The sequence below is a fragment of the Macrotis lagotis genome, chromosome 3, assembly GCF_037893015.1.
Source record: "Macrotis lagotis isolate mMagLag1 chromosome 3, bilby.v1.9.chrom.fasta, whole genome shotgun sequence".
Classification (NCBI taxonomy): domain Eukaryota; kingdom Metazoa; phylum Chordata; class Mammalia; order Peramelemorphia; family Peramelidae; genus Macrotis; species Macrotis lagotis.
The window spans coordinates 161,975,969-161,994,452 of NC_133660.1; the positions used below are offsets into that span (position 1 = coordinate 161,975,969).

The 18,484-nt window shown below is 37.3% G+C and overlaps 1 protein-coding gene across 7 annotated transcripts in view; it reads right to left on the reverse strand.

Moving 5' to 3' along the window:
* CEP135 (centrosomal protein 135) overlaps positions 1-18,484 on the reverse strand; it is a 145,227-nt gene that overhangs the window by 115,980 nt on the left and 10,763 nt on the right. For 6 of the 7 annotated variants that reach the window (XM_074229388.1, XM_074229387.1, XM_074229383.1 and 3 more), the window contains 5 exons: positions 17,252-17,419; positions 9,473-9,614; positions 3,345-3,429; positions 3,000-3,128; positions 2,224-2,439 (listed from right to left, as the gene is read on the reverse strand). In XM_074229388.1, the coding sequence (XP_074085489.1) occupies positions 2,224-2,439; positions 3,000-3,128; positions 3,345-3,429; positions 9,473-9,614; positions 17,252-17,419 (740 nt within the window). Of the gene's footprint in view, positions 1-2,223; positions 2,440-2,999; positions 3,129-3,344; positions 3,430-6,622; positions 6,725-9,472; positions 9,615-17,251; positions 17,420-18,484 lie in introns of those variants that run through there. The other variant, XM_074229389.1, reaches the window with a different exon arrangement.

The following is an 18,484-nucleotide window of genomic DNA, read 5'->3' on the forward strand; positions in this document are numbered from 1 at the left end:
ACTCCTGACTCCAGGGCCAGTGCTCTATCTATTGCTCCACCTAGCCACCCCTTTGAAAATTCTTTTTTATTTAAAGTTTTTAGATGGCAGTGGGGTTAAGTGGCTTGCTCAAGGCCACATGGCTAGATAATTATTGTCTGAGGCTGAATTTGAACTAAGGTACTCCTGACTCCAGGGCCAGTGCTTTATCCACCGCATCACCTAGCTGCCCCTCTGTTTTGCTTTTAAAGTAATTCATGATCAAGTCCCTTCTTCCCTTTCCAATCTTCTTCTACTTTACTTTCCTCCACATTTTCTACAGGCCAGTGACACTGGCATTCTTGCTGGGTCATCATCTCTCTCCCTTTTGAGCCTTTCCACAAGTGGTCTTACATATCTGGAATGCTCTCCCTTACCTCTTAGTTTCCCTGGTTTCCTTTGAGTTTAAGTTCAAATTCCATCTTTAAGCAGCAGGCAGTTTCCAGTATCACTCCCTGTCTTCCTCCCTATGCCCACATATATACATACATACATTGTAAAGGCCTTCCTTCTGATTACTGAGATTACAACCATCTATGTGTGCTCAATTTATCTCTTATATATGATTCTTTTGTATTCTGGTCCTTTTGTTGATGTTTCCCATACTCTGAACTTTCTCATTTTTTCATCTCTATCTCCTGGTTTCTTCAAGTCTCAATTAAAATCACATGCTCTGAATGATGTCTTTTCCAGTTCACTTTAATCAAAGTACCTGCATTGTCTGATGTACACAGTTGTCTGCAGGTTGTCTCCCCATTAGACTGTGCCTTGACAGTTCTTAGAACAATGCCTGATAACAATACATGCTTGCTTCCTTACTTGATTTGACAAGTTATCTCCACAAAAAGAAGGTGAGCTCCTTGAACCAGGGACCATATCTTGTCTCTTAGCACATAAATTCAGCTTCATGAATATCTGTTGTCTGACCAACACCCTATCCAGGACCAAAAAGTCTTGTGCTTCCTCCATCTTTCACTATGCCTTAGTTCTTCCTCAACAATTAATTCTAACTATAACCTCCAACTCCTTCACCCTCAGAACTTCTTCAGTCCTTTTCTCTGGCCTTCCTTTTTCCCCACTTCCCAACCATGACCTTATAACTAACCTAACCAAAACTGCTCCAGTTCTCAAACACCTCTCTCACATGACCTGCCAAAACCCGATCTCAGATTCAGCTCTTATATAGGAGAGCTGGAGGAAGTTATTCAACCAGGCTGACGTGATCTATAATTAATGTATATTATCTCACTGTATGTGGGGCCCCCCTATTTCACTTCTCTCTATTGTATTCTGTCCCTCTCCCCACAAAGGCTCCTGTAAACCTCTTCTTCCTCAAGCTTCCAACAGCTTCCCCTCTGTTAAGAATCCCACAACATCCTTTACTGAGAAAATAGACCCATGTTTGGGTTCACTCTACTTCTTTTCTCTTCATTTCAAAACGCTTTGTCATTATTCTCTCACAGTCTTCTCCTTTATTTCATTCATTGAATTTAGTTAAGGAGCTTTTCTCAAGTCAATGTCAAACTCTCTACACATTTATCCTAACCCCTCTCAGAGACAACAGCTCTTCAATCATCTATTCTCTCTCTCTCTCTAATCTTCAATCGCTCCCATCTACTAGTACCTTCCTGCCTACAAACAAGCCCGTCTTCTCTATGCTTAAAAATACATTTACAAGAACCTATCAATCCCTTAAATTATTGTTAATCAATAAACAAGCATATTAATCCCCTACAGTTTATCCTTCTGCTCCCTTTCAATCTCCTAAAAAAAATAAACTGTCTCCCCACCTAGTCTCTGCTTTCTCTAATTCTCAGTGACTTCTCAAGCCTTTATGATCTACTTTAAAGTTACCAATGATGTCTTATTTGCCAAACCTAATGATTTTTTCTCTGTTCATCTTTCTTTCTCTCCCTACAACAGCTGACCATCCTTCCCTCTTCTTTGATAACAGTCTCATAGCTCTTATTCTATACTTATCTTAACATTCCTCAATCTCCATTGCTATTTCATCACCCAAATTATAAACTGAAAGTTTATCCAGTGGCTCTGTTCTGGGCCTTTTCTCCTTTCTTCTTCCTTTTAAAACTCTCTAAAATAAAATTTTAGTACTATAAGACTTTATGTAACTATAAAATTCCTTTATGCAGAACATCTTAACAATAACAAAAAATGAGACTTATGCATTATATTGGTTTTTATTACCTTAGCTTCCACAAGTTGTTTATCTGTACTCTCAAGAATTTCTTCTCTATGCCTTTCCATTTGATGTGCTATATGATCTATTTCATTCAGTCTACGAGAAAGTGTTTCATTTTTGTTACTTAAAGTAAGAACCTCACTAGTAACAGTTTTCTTGCTGTCCAAGAGTTCTTGTATACGATTCTCCAGGTCTTTATTTGTTTTCTGAAGGAAATCAATCTAAAAAGAATATATAATAATATAGATAATTATTATTATCCATGTCAAATTCCTAAAATACATTACTCTTCATAACTGCATATTTTAAAATTGAAATAGAATTTAAGAAAAAGTTATGCTGAAGAACTAACTCATAAATTTGGATTGATTCTAGTTTTATAAAAAATATCATTACTAAAATTTTAATCAAGGAGAAGATGGATTGATAAGAAGAGGGACTGAATAAGCTTCTCATCATCTTAGAAGACTGAGGAAATAACTAGATACTGATGAAACTAGCAGGTCATTTACCCCTATTGCTACCTAATATGCTTAATATGGCAAGGTATGATTTGTAGATCTATGGTATATATGAGTCTTTCTCAGAAATAATGCTTAAGATTTACTACCATTACCTTCTTCACATCCCCTAGTAATTTCCATACCCAAATAAGGGGCAAAGATGGCCAAGAAAGGATCTTGGTAATATGTTCTTAATATTTATCATAATTTTTCCAAACTAATTGAACACCAAATTACCTAAACTTAACAAAACAACTAAAATATGTTAAATACATTACCTGAATATTCAAATGAGTAATAAGCTTCTCATTACTTTGATTTCTGGACTCCAGAGAGAGAACATCATGGGAACGACCACCATCAAGTGCCACGGATAGTCGTTCTATTTCTCGATCTCTTAGTTCAATCTATAACATAATTTTCCACTAGTTTATTCTTTAACTCAGAAAAGAGCTACCAATAAAAATCTCTAATGTTGCTTTATAATACTAAAATTTTATGAATAGGAAAAAACTATATAAAATTCCAATAACAGTATTATAAAGAAAAACTAAAATTTATTTACAAATAGCTACAACATGCCCATTTCAGGTCCTATATTAAGTACCCACATAAAATCCTACCTGTTTGCAAGAATTTTCCAATCGATTTTCAACAATTACTAACTTGCCCTGTAAGTGACGTATTTCTTCTTGAAGCTCAAAGATTCTGAAACACATTTGTGAATAAACATAAATATTCAAGAATAAAAAATAACAATAAAAAATTTCATCATATATAAAATTGAGATTAAATGATCACTGAAATACCTTCTAGTCCAAAATACCATTGTTCTATGAAAACAAATTCTTTTTTAAATTTCTTATTCTGATAAAGCAAGCTAAAGATAATAAAAATGAGAAAATTAACCAGATCATTAATCAAGAACTCAATAGTGCCCAGAAAATCTAATGCAAAACCTGGGTTTGAGTTTGGATTTGAATTATCTAAAGGATTGTTTCAGGCAGCTAGGTAGCTCAGTAGAAAGAGCACCAGCCCTGGAGTCAGGAGAACCTGAGTTCAAATCCAGTCTCAGACACTTAATAATGACCTAGCTGTGTGGCCTTAGGGAAGCCACTTAACCATATTGCCTTGAAAAACCTAAAAAAAAAATGCTTGGGGCGGGGGGGAGCAGAGCCAAGATGGCGACAAGAGAGGATCATCTCTTAGGTGCTCTCTCTTAAAACTTGCAAGCTAAGGACTCTACATTTTCAAGAGACAAAATCCACAGAGGGACCCAGTGAAGCAGTTCACTAACCCAAGGTAACCTGGAAAACAGCTGAAAGACTCAGCTCTACAGGGTCAGAGGGGTGGCCCACCAGAAGGGTGGCCCACCAGAGCGAAAGAACTTCAACCTCCCACAGGCAGCCCCAGGGTGCTGGGAGCCATGGCTCACAGCAGAGGGGGGAGTTTCCTGACCTACACCCCAAGGAGCACCAGACACAACTTGGGGGAACAGCGGGGAACCTCTGCCAGAGTAAGCATGTGAAACTCAGCCCTCAGGGTACACAGCCAGCAGAGTGGTGGCTGTGGCCCAGATCCAGGAACAGGAAGCAGAAGCTGGTAAGCAGGAGACCCCAGGGTATGAGCATGCTGAGCATAGGGAGGGAGTGGAGAGAGACTGCAGAGCTCTGTCCTCTGTCCCTGGAACAGGACTCCGGGGTTCTGACCACATTCAGATCCTGATTGCAGTCTAGGCCCCCACAGAACAGCAGGGACCCGCCCCCTCACCTCAGCCCCATGGAGAGGGGTGTACTTCTAATCATTCACAGACCAGGAGGGAAGACAGTGCCTCACACACTCAAAAGCTCAAGAAGCACCCCAAAACCAAGCACAGGCTGGGGAAATGAGCAAGCAGAGAAAAAAGAACACCATTGAGAAATATTTTGCATATGAGCCCAAGAAGGATCAAAATACTCAGTCTGAACATGAGGAAGCACAAGCTCCTGCATCTAAAGACTCCAAGAAAAACAGAAATTGGGCTCAGGCTATGACAGAGTTCAAAAAAGACTTCGAAAATCAAGTGAGGGAGATAGAAGAAAAACTGGGAAAAGAAATGAGAGAGATGCAGGAAAAACATGAAAATGAAGTCAGCAGCTTAGTCAAGGAAATCCAAAAAAATGCTGAAGAAAATAACATGCTAAAAACCAGCATAAGTCAAATGGATAAAACAGTTCAAAAAGTTACTGAGGAGAAGAATGCTTTAAAAAGCAGAATTGGCCAGATGGAAAAAAGAGATAAGAAAGCTCTCTGAGGAAAACAAATCCTTCAGACAATGAATACAACTGAGGGAGATTGCTGATTTTACAAGAAATCAGGACACAATACTTCAAAACCAAAAGAATGAAAAATTAAAAGGAAATGTGAAATATCTCATTGAAAAAACAACTGATCTGGAAAACAGATTTAGGAAAGATAATTTAAAAATTATTGGAATACCTGAAAGTCATGATCAGGAAAAGAGCCTTGACATCATTTTCAAAGAATTACTACAGTAAAATTGCCCTGATATCTTAGAAGCAGAGGGCAAAATAGAAATGGAGAGAATCCACCGATTTTCCCCAAAAAAGAGATCCCAAAAAACCAACCCCTAGGAATATTATAGCCAAGTTTCAAAACTCCCAAATCAAAGAGAAAATATTATAAGCAGCCAGAAGGACACAGGAAGCTGCAGTTGTAGAGCTGCAGTCAGGATCACACAGGAATTAGCAGCAACTACATTAAAAGCTCGTAGAGCTTGGAATATAATATTCCAGAAGGCAAAAGAGTTTGACCTTCAAATACAGGACTCAGGTGAAGCATAGAGAGTGGAGAAGGGGAAAATATGAGGGACTTATTGATGATGAACTACAAGTACTCCTGTATAGAAAAATGATACTGATAATACTCATATGAACCTTCTCATTTAATAGAGCAGGTATAAGGAGCTTTTATAGATGAAGCACAGGAGAGAGCTGAGTTTGAAGATATAATGTGGTGTAAAAATGGAGTCAACATAAAAAAGGGAAATGTAATGGGAGAAAGAAAAAGGAGAGGGGGAATAGGCCAAGATATTTCATATAATAAGATTTTTCTTTATTACAATGAGCTATTGTAATAATATGGAAGGGGGGGAAGGCAAGGGGGAATGAGGGAATCTTCACTGTCATCAGAGGTGGCTAAGAGAGGAAACAGCATATATACTCAATGGGGTATAAGCATCTGGAGTAAGAAGGGGGGGGGAAGAGGGAAGGGGGTGATGTGAGTGATGGAGGAGAGGATGGACCATGGCGGGGAGTGGTCAGATATAACACATTTTCTTTTTTACTTCTTGCAAGGGGCTGGGATTGGATGGCCTGTCCGGGACCATAGGGCCAGGTGGATGCTGGGCCTAAGGGGTGGTAGGGGGGCTCACAACCTCTTGGCCCCAGAGCCGGGGATCTGTCTGCTGCACCACTCAGCTACCCTACAGCAGAGTCAGAGTGAAAGGAGAGAGAGAAAATATAGTACATGGTAGTGGAGAAATATGAAAGGAGGGAGTTGCAATCAGCAATGGCAATGGTGGAAAAATATGCAAGTAATTTATGCGACGGACTTACCATAAAGAATGTGATCCACCCACGACAGAGCTGATGGTATCAGAACACAGACTGAAACACAACTTTTTCTCTTTCTTTTACTTTATTTCCCTTAAGGTTCTATATTTTTGTGGAGGAGGGGGTATTATGTTTACTCTTAAATAAGAATATCTTAGCAATGTATATATAGTCATATTAATAAAAAAAAAAAGAAACCAGGAGGGATGGGAATTCAAGGAAGCATGGAAGGATTTTCATGAACTGATGTTGAACAAGATGAGCAGAACCAGAAAAACATTGTATACCCTAACAGCAACAGGGGAGTGATCATCATCCTTGAGGGACTTGCTCATTCCATCAGTGCAGCAATCAGGCACAATTTTGGGCCATCTGAGATGGGGAATACCATCTGTATCCAGAGAAAAAATTGTGGGGTTTGAACAAAGACCAAAGACTATTACCTTCAATTTAGAAAAATAAACACTGTTAACTTATTATGTAATTTTGCTATCTCTTATACTTTATTTTTCTTCCTTAAGGATATGCTTTCTCTCTCATCACATTCAACTTAGAACAATGCATACCATAAAACAATGTAAAGACTAACAGACTGCCTTCTATGGGGGGTAGGGGGAGGGAAGCAAGAATAGGGTAAATTTTTAACTCAAAATAATTATAATCTTTCATTAAAAAAAAAAAACTCCCTTCTGTTAGTTTGTCCTCAAATCTGTGTTTGGTGACAAACCACTCTCCTGTCTGTGCTCTAGTCTATGGCTGACCACAAGCACTCCCTGGTGTATGGATGCACCCTTAGTCTATTCCCTTTCATGAACCTGAAGCACCAAATGTGTCCTTTGAAATCAGTATCTTCTTTTTCTTCAGCAATTCTTGCCTCATGGGGAACCATCTTTGTGGACACAAGAATTCCAATGGCTCTTTGCCCTTCAATCCATTTCTTCCATTCCCTTTCTAAATCAGGCCAATTTGATGACTTGCCTCTCATGGCCTTCTTCTGCCCTAATGTTTTCAGTAGAATTTCTTCTTCCCATAGCCAATCCTGGATTGTTTTCTCAGTTGGAGGAGGACCAGACTTTCACTCAGCAGCATGATTTCCATTCACTTTTGCAAACTAGATCACTTTGAACTTGAATTCAGCACTGTACAAAAATCTTTTCTGAGCCATTTCTGGACAGAACATGGCAAAACCTAATCTAATAAGCTGGCAACAAATGCAAAACAATGAGCACAAAGACAATAAATGAGAAAAAGCAGTAAATGCAAGTAAAAAAAATCTACAACCATTGTATAAGACTCTACCAGTTTTTAGATCCCAAATTTTTCAAAAAAGGGTACATCTCTTATACATGGAGAAATATGGTAATTGGAAAAAATAAAATAATAAAGAAAAAAAGTAGAAGAAAAAACCAGAAAATTTGAAAGTCACTTTCAGTTCCTGTTTCTTATTATTTTCCAAATAGATTCTGGAGCAATAAATAGGATACATGGCCTAAATCAGAAACACTGGATACATATTCTGATTCAGTCACTTCCTAACTGGGTGACCCAGGGGGTGGGGGGATGAAGGAAGTGGGAGGGGCAAGATTTCATCTCTCTGTGCCTCAATTTCCTCATCTATAAAATGAGGGAACTGTTTTCTAAGCTCCTTTCAGCTTCAACCTAGGATTCAACATTATTTTCATGACTCTTTCCATGTCTGTTTTCACAATGAAGTCACTAAGAACACATCAAGACCACCACAGTACAATGTTCACTTAGTTTGGAATTTGCCATTTTCCCATGTCATACATGAAAATTGCTTTAGGTAATAAGAATTAGAAAATCAGAGTTAGAGAATTAGAATTAGAGAATTAGAAAAGAATTAGGTAATAAATATTAGAGCTATCAATTAAATTAAGATAGAAGGGAAGAAGTCCAAGAAGATTAGGTAGATACTTTATCAAAATAGGAGAATATCTGCAATCAGATTTGTATTTATGACATTAGGTTCTCTGCAATGGTAAATGACACACAGTTTCTAAGTACTGCTAATTCAGAACTGGAGAGTAACCGTGTACACTTAAATTTACTTCTATCTTTGATCTGAAATAAAAATAAAAAATATTTTTAATATAAAACAAAGTATAAGTTAATGTATAAGGAACTACATGACCACATGAAAGGAGATAAAAGTGGGGGAAGCATATAATAAAGCCACAAAGAAATATTCATACTTATTTATCCTAACTCATTTTGATATGAACATTGTGACTAAGACAACAACAAATAACAAAACCAGTATACAAAAATTGCACAATTCAAATTCTAATAGAATTATGCTAAAGTTATCACAGAAAAATTACTTTGATGACACTGAATCAACATCATCACTAAATCTCTATTTTCAGGATTGTGTGAATAGAGACCAAGGGAACAATTAAAGCAAACAAAATGGAAGTTTCCTCTTTCATAGTGTGTGACTTGTCAAACTGAATTGTAATTTTAAGAACTACTTTTATTAAGATCAGTTCAGGGGCGGCTAGGTGGCGTAGTGGATAAAGCACTGGCCTTGGAGTCAGGAGTACCTGGGTGTTCAAATACGGTCTCAGAACTTAATAATTACCTAGCTGTGTGGCCTTGGGCAAGCCACTTAACCCCATTTGCCTTGCAAAAAAAAAAACACCTAAAAAAAGAAGAAGAAGAACAGTTCAAATTTTATTCCTTACTCTTAATAATTTTTTTTATACTACCTAGCTAACATTGAGATAAATTTCAGGCAACAAAGATTTTTCTAATGTGTGAGTAGAGATGACATCTATCACTCAAGGAGATGACAACTAAAGTTTCTACATTAAAACAAGGTAATGAAAATTTAGTCGTTTTTTTTGTTTTGTTTTGTTTTGTTGCAAGGTACTGGGGTTAAGTGACTTGCCCAAGATCACACATCTAGTTAATTATTAAGTGTCTGAGGCCAGATTTGCACTCAGGTCCTCTTGAATCCAGGGTCAGTGTTCTATCTACTGTATCACCTTGCTCCCCCAAACTTAAGTAGTTTTAAGGAAAAAACATAATATTATGAATAGTTGTTTTGATAAAAACGTTAAAATATAAAATATATCATATTTAAATAACAAATAAAAAAAATCTCTTCTAGATACCTGTTATCTGCCACTTGAAGGAGGTCTGCAATATAGGGATCATTTGGCTGAGGAACTGGATAGGCACTGATTCCAGATGGGGGTACAGGTTGATCAATCTGCATACGCTGACGCCTAAAAGGAATACTTCTCTTCTTGCCACCTTGAAAAACAAAAACAAAATCATATTATTCAAAATCAATTCAAAAATTCTTATTTTTGTTAAAAATACATCTCTAGTCTGTAGATTTAACTTTATTACAGATCAAATTTTATTTCCCTCATACAAATCCCATTTTTACAAGAAAATAGATTCCTAAAAGATTTCCATAAAAAGGAAACCACTAAGTTTGTCTAACTGATATTTCATGTACATACCAATGGTTTTCATATTTTACTACAACAGGGTGTTTTTCACAGGTAAGATGAAGTTCTCAATGTGCATGGTTATATTATTAATGGTACTGTACTACATCATATTTATTTAGTACATCACATTTTACAAAGCCTAAACAAATTACTTCATTTAACTTTTATTGCAACTCTACAAGAGAAGGCAATTATTTTATTCCCATTTTACAGTTTTAAAAAACTAAAGCTCCAAGAATTTCAGTGATTTACTACTGTTTCACATAGCTAATAAACAGTCAATACTTGGAAAAGTTGTCAAATGAGCCAAGAAACTAGAAATTAAGTACAAGCATTTATTAGGTAATGATGAATGAATAAAGAGATGAAATGTGGAATAGTAAAAAGTGGGAAACTGCATTCAACATTTGATTAAATTTAACTCAAAAAGCATTTGTTAAGCACCATTATTTCTCAGGTACTATGGTATTAAGAGAATAGACAGGTAGAGAGAATAAAAACACAAAAAGAAGATAAAGGTTCAAGCTAGGGTGGTGGCTGTATAAGCACAAGGAAGGAAATGCTTAAAAGAGATGTTATGAAGGTAGAATTAAATGTTTGGTACCTCTCTAGATGGGGGGCAGGGAGGGAAGATGAAAAATTTTGAGGATGAGCCCCAAGGTCATGAACTGAATGACTAGAAATGATGGTGGGTCTCTGAACAAAAACAAAGAAACTTGCTGAAAAGAACTGAAATGGAAACTGCTTGGTGTTAATTTAATGCAAGCATTCTTTGATGTAAGAGGAGATTCTTTTTTTTTCCCATGTTTTTGCAAGGCAAATGGGGTTAAGTAGTTTGCCCAAGGCCACAGCTCTAGGTAATTATTAAGTATCTGAGACTGGATTTGAACCCAGGTACTCCTGACTCCAGGGCCAGTGCTTTATCCACTGTGCCACCTAGCCACCCCAAGAGGAGATTCTTAATATTAAAAGGAATGTTTTAATTCATTCTCTGCTTCAATGGCCAGTACCCCTCCCTACTCTCCACTATAGTAACAATCATCAAATCAATCAATCAACAAGAAAAGAATAAAACAACTATTACTCTTAGGGAGCTTACATTCAATGCGAAGTATCTATATGAACATACGGAATTAAGAAAATGAATAAAAATAAACTCAAAGTAAAAACAAAGTGGTATGGGAAGGTGAGCATTAGCATTGGGATGGATCAGGAGAGGCTACAGAACAAAGCTGTGCTGGAGATGGATAGAATGACATAAGCAAGGCTGGGGGCTTGTTTTAAAGGCTTGATTTTGGTTAAATGTATGAAAGATGCAAAATAAATTTCTGCCTTTTCCATGTTTCTCCCCTCCCCCATGAAAAAACAGCAAGGAAAATAAAGGAAGAACATGCGTTACCAGCTGACTCTGTAACCGTAATCTTCTCTTTGGAAGTGGACATCATTTTTTATCACACATCTTTGGGAGCTGTGACAAATCACTGTATTAATCAATTACTTAAGTCTTTCACAGTTGACTGTCATTAGAGCATTGCAATGACTCTGTACAATGTTTTCCTGATACTTCTCACATCACTTTGTATTAGTTTAGAAGTCTTCCCAAGTTTTCCAAAATTCTCTTAATCATTTCTTTTTTTTTCTTTTTCAGTTTTTGTAAGGTCACACAGCTATATATGTTTTAAGTGTCTGAGGTCTAATTTGAATTCAGGTACTTCTGACTCCAGGATGGGTACTCTATCCATATATGCCATCTAGCTTGACCCCTCAATTTTTACAATATAAAACTATTCCATAACAAATACATATTACAACTTTTTTTTGTCATTTCAATTCTAGAATAATATACTATATATGTATATATATATGTATATGTATATATATATCTCTAAAATAATTTTGGAGATATGAGTCCTTTTTTGTTCTAAAGGTTTTAAAAACAAAGTAATTTTATTTTATCATAAAATCAAGAACCACTAAAGACTACTGATCCTACTCATTATCTGCACTTGGGAAAAATTATTCTGGGAACATGGTAGAGTATGGAATCAAACAGGCAAAGCTGAGGAACTGACACGAATTATTAGGTCAATGCAATAGGCTAGGCAAGAGGTGATGAGCTAGAATCACCTCACATCCACAAACTAGCAAAGATGGTAAAGGATGAACATACTTATTGTTGAAGGGGTACAGACAAGGAATTCACTGTTTTAAAAAGACAGGGAAATTCATTGCTAGAGGAGCAATTGGTTCAAATAATCTGGAAAACAATTTAGAACTATGCAAGAAAAAAGTAATTAATATTTGTACCAAAAAGTCTACTGCCAGTATTATAATCGTTTAGAAGTTAAGATGAAGAAGATACTTGTATTTATAAAAGTGTTAATAGGGCGGAGTCAAGAGGGCGACAAGAACTGATCCTGTCTTAGGCGCTCTCTCATAAAACTCATAAGCTAAGGACTCTAACTAAATTATCGAGAGACAGAACGCACAGAGGGACCCAATGAAGCAGTTGTTCCACTCAAGGTAACCTGGAAAAGAGCAGAAAGTCTCTGCTCCCTGGGGTTGGAGGGGTGGCCTGCCAGAGGGTTGGCCCCCCAGAGCAAAAGAACTTCAGCCTCCCGGAGGCAGCCCCAGGGCGCTGGGAGCCAGGGCTCACAGCAGCGGGGAGTTTCCTGAGCTACACCCCAGGGGAGCACCAGGCACAAATTGGGGGAACAGCGGGGGACCTCTGCCAGAGCGAGCATGTGAAGCCCAGCCCTCAGGGCACACAGAGAGCAGCAAGACCAGAAGAGTTCCAGGAAACAGAAGAAGGAGCCCCCAGGGGATGAGTCCACTGAACATAGGGAGGGTAGTGGAGAGAGAGAGAGACTGCAGAGCTCTGTCCTCTGCCCCTGGAACAGGACTCTGGGGCTCTGACCACATTTAGATCCCGATCGCAGTCCAGGCCCCCCCACAGAACAGCAGCCCCCCCCCCACCTCAGCCCCGTGGCAGAGGGGGGCACTTATGGTCATTCACAGACCAGGAGAGAGGACAGAGCCTCACACACTGAGATCTTTGTGGGAGTGTCCCAAAAGCTCAGGAAGCACCCCAAAACCAGGCTCAGCCTGGGAAAATGAGCAAGCAGAGAAAAAAGAGGAACACCATTGAGAAATATTTTGCATATAAGCCCAAGAAGGATCAAAATACTCAGTCTGAAGATAAGGAAGCACAAGCTCCTGCATCTGAAGACTCCAAGAAAAACAGAAATTGGGCTCAGGCTATGACAAAGCTCAAAAAAGATTTTGAAAATCAAATGAGGGAGTTAGAAGGAAAAACTGGGAAAAGAAAGGAGAGAGATGCAGGAAAAACATGAAAATGTTTTGCAGCCTAGCCAAGGAAATCCAAAAAAATGCTGAAGAAAATAGCATGCTAAAAACCAGCTTAGGTCAAATGGATAAAACAGTTCAAAAAGTTATTGAGGAGAAGAATGCTTTAAAAAGCAAAATTGGCCAGATGGAAAAAGAGATAAGAAAACTCTCTGAGGAGAACAAATCCTTCAGACAAAGAATAGAATTCAGGGAGATTGATGAATTTACCAGAAATCAGGAATCAATACTTCAAAACCAAAAAAATGAAAAATTAGAAGAAAATGTGAAATATCTCATTGAAAAAACAACTGATATGGAAAACAGATTTAGGAAAGATAATTTAAAAATTACTGGAATACCTGAAAGTCATGATCAGGAAAAGAGCCTTGACATCATTTTCAAAGAATTACTACAGGAAGATTGCCCTGATATTCTAGAAGCAGAGGGCAAAATAGAAATGGAGAGAATCCACCGATGCCCCTGAGAAAGAGATCCCAAAAAACCAACCCCTAGGAATATTATAGCCAAATTCCAGAACTCCCAAGTCAAAGACAAAATATTACAAGCAGCCTGCAGTCAGGATCACACAGGAATTAGCAGCAACTACATTAGAAGCTCACAGGGCTTGGAATATAATATACCGGGAAGCAAAAGAGCTTAGAATGCAGCCAAGAATCAACTACCCAGCAAGGCTGAATGTCCTCTTCCAGGGAAAAAGATGGACTTTCAATGAACCAGGGGAATTTCAAATGTTCTTGTTGGAATGGCCAGAGCTGAACAGAAGGTTTGATCTTCAGATACAGGACTCAGGTGAAGCATAGAGATTGGAGAAGGGGAAAATATGAGGGACTTAATGAGGATGAACTGCATGTATTCCTGCATAGAAAAATGACACTGATAATACTCATATGAACCTTTTCAGTTAATAGAGCAGGTAGAGGGAGCTTTTGTAGTTGAAGCACAGGAGAAAGCTGAATTTGAAGATAAAATATGGTGTAAAAATGGAGTCTACAGAAAAGGGAAATGTGATGGGAGAAAGAAAAAGGAGAGGGGGAATAGGCCAAGATACTTCATATAATAAGATTTTTCTTTATTACAATGAACTATTGCAATGATATGGAAGGGGGGAAGGCAAGGGGGAAATGAGGGAATCTTCACTCTCATCAGAGGTGCCTAGGAGAGGAAACAGCATATATACTCAATGACCCCATTGAGTATATATAGGCATCTGGAGTAAGAAGGAGAGGGGGGGGACAGGGGGAAGGGGGGGATGTGAGTGATGCAGGAGAAGATGGACCATGGAGGGAGAGTGGTCAGATATAACACATTTTCTTTTTTACTTCTTGTAAGGGGCTGGGATTGGAAGGCCTGTCTGGGACCATAGGGCCAGGTGGATGCTGGGCCTAAGGGGTGGTAAGGGGGCTTGGGGCCTCTTGGCCCTAGGGACAGGGATCTGTCTGCTGTGCCACTCAGCGACCCTACAGAAGAGTCAGAGTGAAAGGAGAGAGAGAAAATATAGTACATGGTAGTGGAGAAATAAGAAAGGAGGGAGTTGCGATCAGCAATGGTGGAAAAATATGGAAGTAACTTTTGCCATGGACTTATCACAAAGAATGTAATCCACCCGTGACAGAGTTGTTGGTGTTGGAACAAAGACTGAAGCACATTTTTTATTATTATTGGGGGGGGCAGGGCAAATGGGGTGGGGTGGCCTGCCTGGGGCCACATAGCAAGGTGATCCTTGGGTGTCTGAGGCCAGATTTGGACCTGGGTGCTCTTGGCTCAAGGGCCAATGCTCTGTCCGCCACCCAGCCACCCCTACTATTATTACTATTTTATTTCATTTTGGGTCTTTTATTTTCTTTTTGGGGGGTTTTTGCAGGGCAGTGGGGTTCGGGTAGCTTGCATGTCACACGGCTGGGTGATTGTTGGGTGTGCGGGGCCAGATGTGGGCTCGGGTACTCATGGCTCCAGGGCTGGTGCTCCATCCATTGTGCCACCTGGCCATACCTAATATTATTACTATTATTATTTTTTTTATTTTAATGTTTTCCTCTCCCCTTTATCGCTCAAGCAAGTCTATATTTATGGGGGAGGGGGTATTTCATTTACTCTTAAACAAGAATATTTTATTAATGTAAAGAAAAATTTGTACAAAATGAGAATAAATATTAAATAAAGAAAAAAAGTGGTAATAACAATATAATTTTTAGCAATAAAAAGCTGGAAACAAAAGCCATCCCTCAACATTTGTGGATTTCACATTTGCAGTTTTGGTTGAGGGTTGACCATCATTAATTAAATGGAAATTTTTTTGGATATTTGGGGCATATATGCAATGACGTATGTAGGTAGAGAAAACGAAAAAAAAAAATTTAGTAAGTTATAAATATTGAATATTATTAATTTTTATCACTTAATACCATAAGTATACACATATAAATTAATTATAAAGTTATATTTTGTTTAAAATTTTAGTGTGTTAAAGAGCTATTAGCAACACATTTTCTTTTAGAAAGTCTCCTGTCTCTACCATCCAGACTCTGTCACATGATTTTTTCCTACAATCTTGTGCCTTTCATAGGAAATGGAAATCCACAAACTCTTTGCTGCAGCTCTATCAGCAGCTATGGAAGATTGCATAATAGCGTACAAGAAACTCATCACTCTCACTTGGAACCTGCAACTTATTTATAAGGAGTTGTTTTACTTGTTTTTTGAGTTAAATAAATAAGATCAGAATTATTAAAAATGAAGCTTTGGGGTAGGGTCCAGAATTTTTTGTGGTTTTTCATATTTGTAGGGGGTCTTGCACCCCTGACTTCAACAAATGTCAAAGGATATCTATCCTGTCAAATGAGAGCTATTTGAACATATTTTACCAGGAGATATGATAAGTTCAATATAAAGGATTCAAGAAAACAGGAAGGCTCATTTGAATGATGTAAAACAAAGAAAATAGAGCTAGAAGAACAATATCCCTTTAGTAAACTAAATATGGAGGCAGATCACTACTCTGATCTGTTGTATTGATTGACTGACTGAAAAATAATTTGAAAAAAGTAAATGCCTATCAAGTGAGGAAAGACAGATATATGGAATATTAACAGTAATGTAAGAAAAGATACATGATAAAAACAGAAACACTGGAAAAATTTACCTGATCTGATACAGGCTAAAGTTAAAGAAGTGCCAAGAAAATAATAGATAGATAAGACTGAATACAACATTGCAAATTGAAATAATCAAAAAATGATCAAAAGAGAACATTGCAAAATTACAAACAAGCATGAAGAAAAAAGCAATGAAGAAAAATGAGATAACACCCCATCTCACTTATTTACAGAAATGGAAGGTTTACATAGTAGTACACTGCTATGTATATTTTCAGATTTTTTTCCTTTGTACTGATCAGTTTTGCTGGGGTTTTTGTATTCTTTTTTCTCTAAAAATATATTACTGGTTAAATGAGATAACTCACACTAAGATACTAGAGAGAAATTCTGGTAATATAAAAAGCAAACGGTAATAGCAAAAATATATACATCCATACATATATATGGTTTTTGCAAAGCAGTGGGGGTCAAGTGACTTGTCCAAGGTCACACAGCTAGATAATTATTAAGTGTCTGAGGTGGGATTTGAACTCAGGTACTCCTGACTCCAGGGCTAGTGTTCTATTCACTGCACAACTTAGCTGCCCCATAAAAATATTTTTTAAAACACTTTGTTTAAAAAGAAAAAAGAGTTAGGAAACTCTAGTCATAACAAGCAGCAGAAATCACAAAAAATAAAACTAATTTTAGTTAAAAAATAAGAATTGGTTACCATTCTGTAAACCATTCCTGATTCAGTTGTTTGTGTTCAATCAGAACTTCAACTTGTTTATATCAAATAAGAATAAAGATAGGAAAATGTACTGCAACTGAAAACTTCAATCTGATATTTTAAAAAGCTGTTGTTTAAAAAATGGAAAGTGAATAATAAGACCAGAAATCACTACATCAATCAGTACCAGAAAGGGTGGCAGTTAGCAAAGACTTAAAGCAGGAAGATGACATAGCCAACATCTGTCTGCCCTACCTGGAGTCTGCACCACCGCTTGGAGGTTCTTTTCTTGAAGTTGCTGAATTTTTTCATTCTTGGCTTTGCTCTCCTTCTCCAACATTTTGAATTTATGAACATACTGGTTATTGAGAAACTTCAAGTCAGACATCTCACTCTCAATTTTCCTTAATTTGACTTTCAAATCTTTAAAAAAAAGAAGAAAAGACACTCTCTCAAGAGTCACTCTTAAAAGAATAAACAGAAGTACATACCTTTGCTATTCTTCCATAAAGCAAAGTACTGGAGAAGAAAGTATCAAACCCATTAGTCCCTGTTTTCACAGAAATGTTAGAATATTAATGTGAGAATTTAAATGTTTTGTATGTTTTTAACTACATCAGATTCATAATGGATGCTATTTTCTATTATAACTAACAAAATTCTAAAAAGACAGGCATCAGGAATAATTGCTTTAGGGAGTTAAAGGGTGAAGGGAGAGAATTATAGCCTCTCTTGGTATAACCTCCTCTTAGCACTATAGCTGCCTCAGTCAATTAGCTAATATCTCTAAAGATATGATACTGCTGAAGCAAAACAAAGTTCAACAATATTAGAGAATACATGAATGTTGACCTGTTTTTACTACTACCTTGCAAATATTAAGAAACAATGATTTCAGGAAACAATACATATTGGCATTTTATTATTCCCTATAGCAATTGCATTTTGGTAATATTTACTTCCAGACAGCATAAATTTCCCTTTTTTTTTTATAAATCAAGGTTTGATTTATTGTTCTGTTAATTCTTTATATTTAAGAATGACATCCCCCAACAGAAGTCAGTCTGATAGTCTTTACATTTGTTTCCATGATATACATATATCAAATTTGAATGTGTTGAGAGAAAAAATATGTCCTTAAGGAAGAAGGAAAATATTAGAGATAGCAAAATTATATAATACATAAGATGACTTCTTTAAAAATTGAAAATAACAATCTTTGGTCTTTGTTTAAACTCCACAGTTCTTTCTCTGGATTTAGATGGATTCTTCATCACAGATCCCCTAAAATTGTCTCTCATTTTTGCATGGATGGAGGTGAGTATATCCATCAAAGCTGATTATCACCCTACATTGCCATTGAGGTGTGCAATGTTCTTCTTCTTCTGCTCATCTCACTCAGCATCAGTTCATGCAAGTCTTTACATGTTTCTCTGAAATCCCATCCCTCCTAGTTTCTAATAGAATATTAGTGTTCCATCACATACA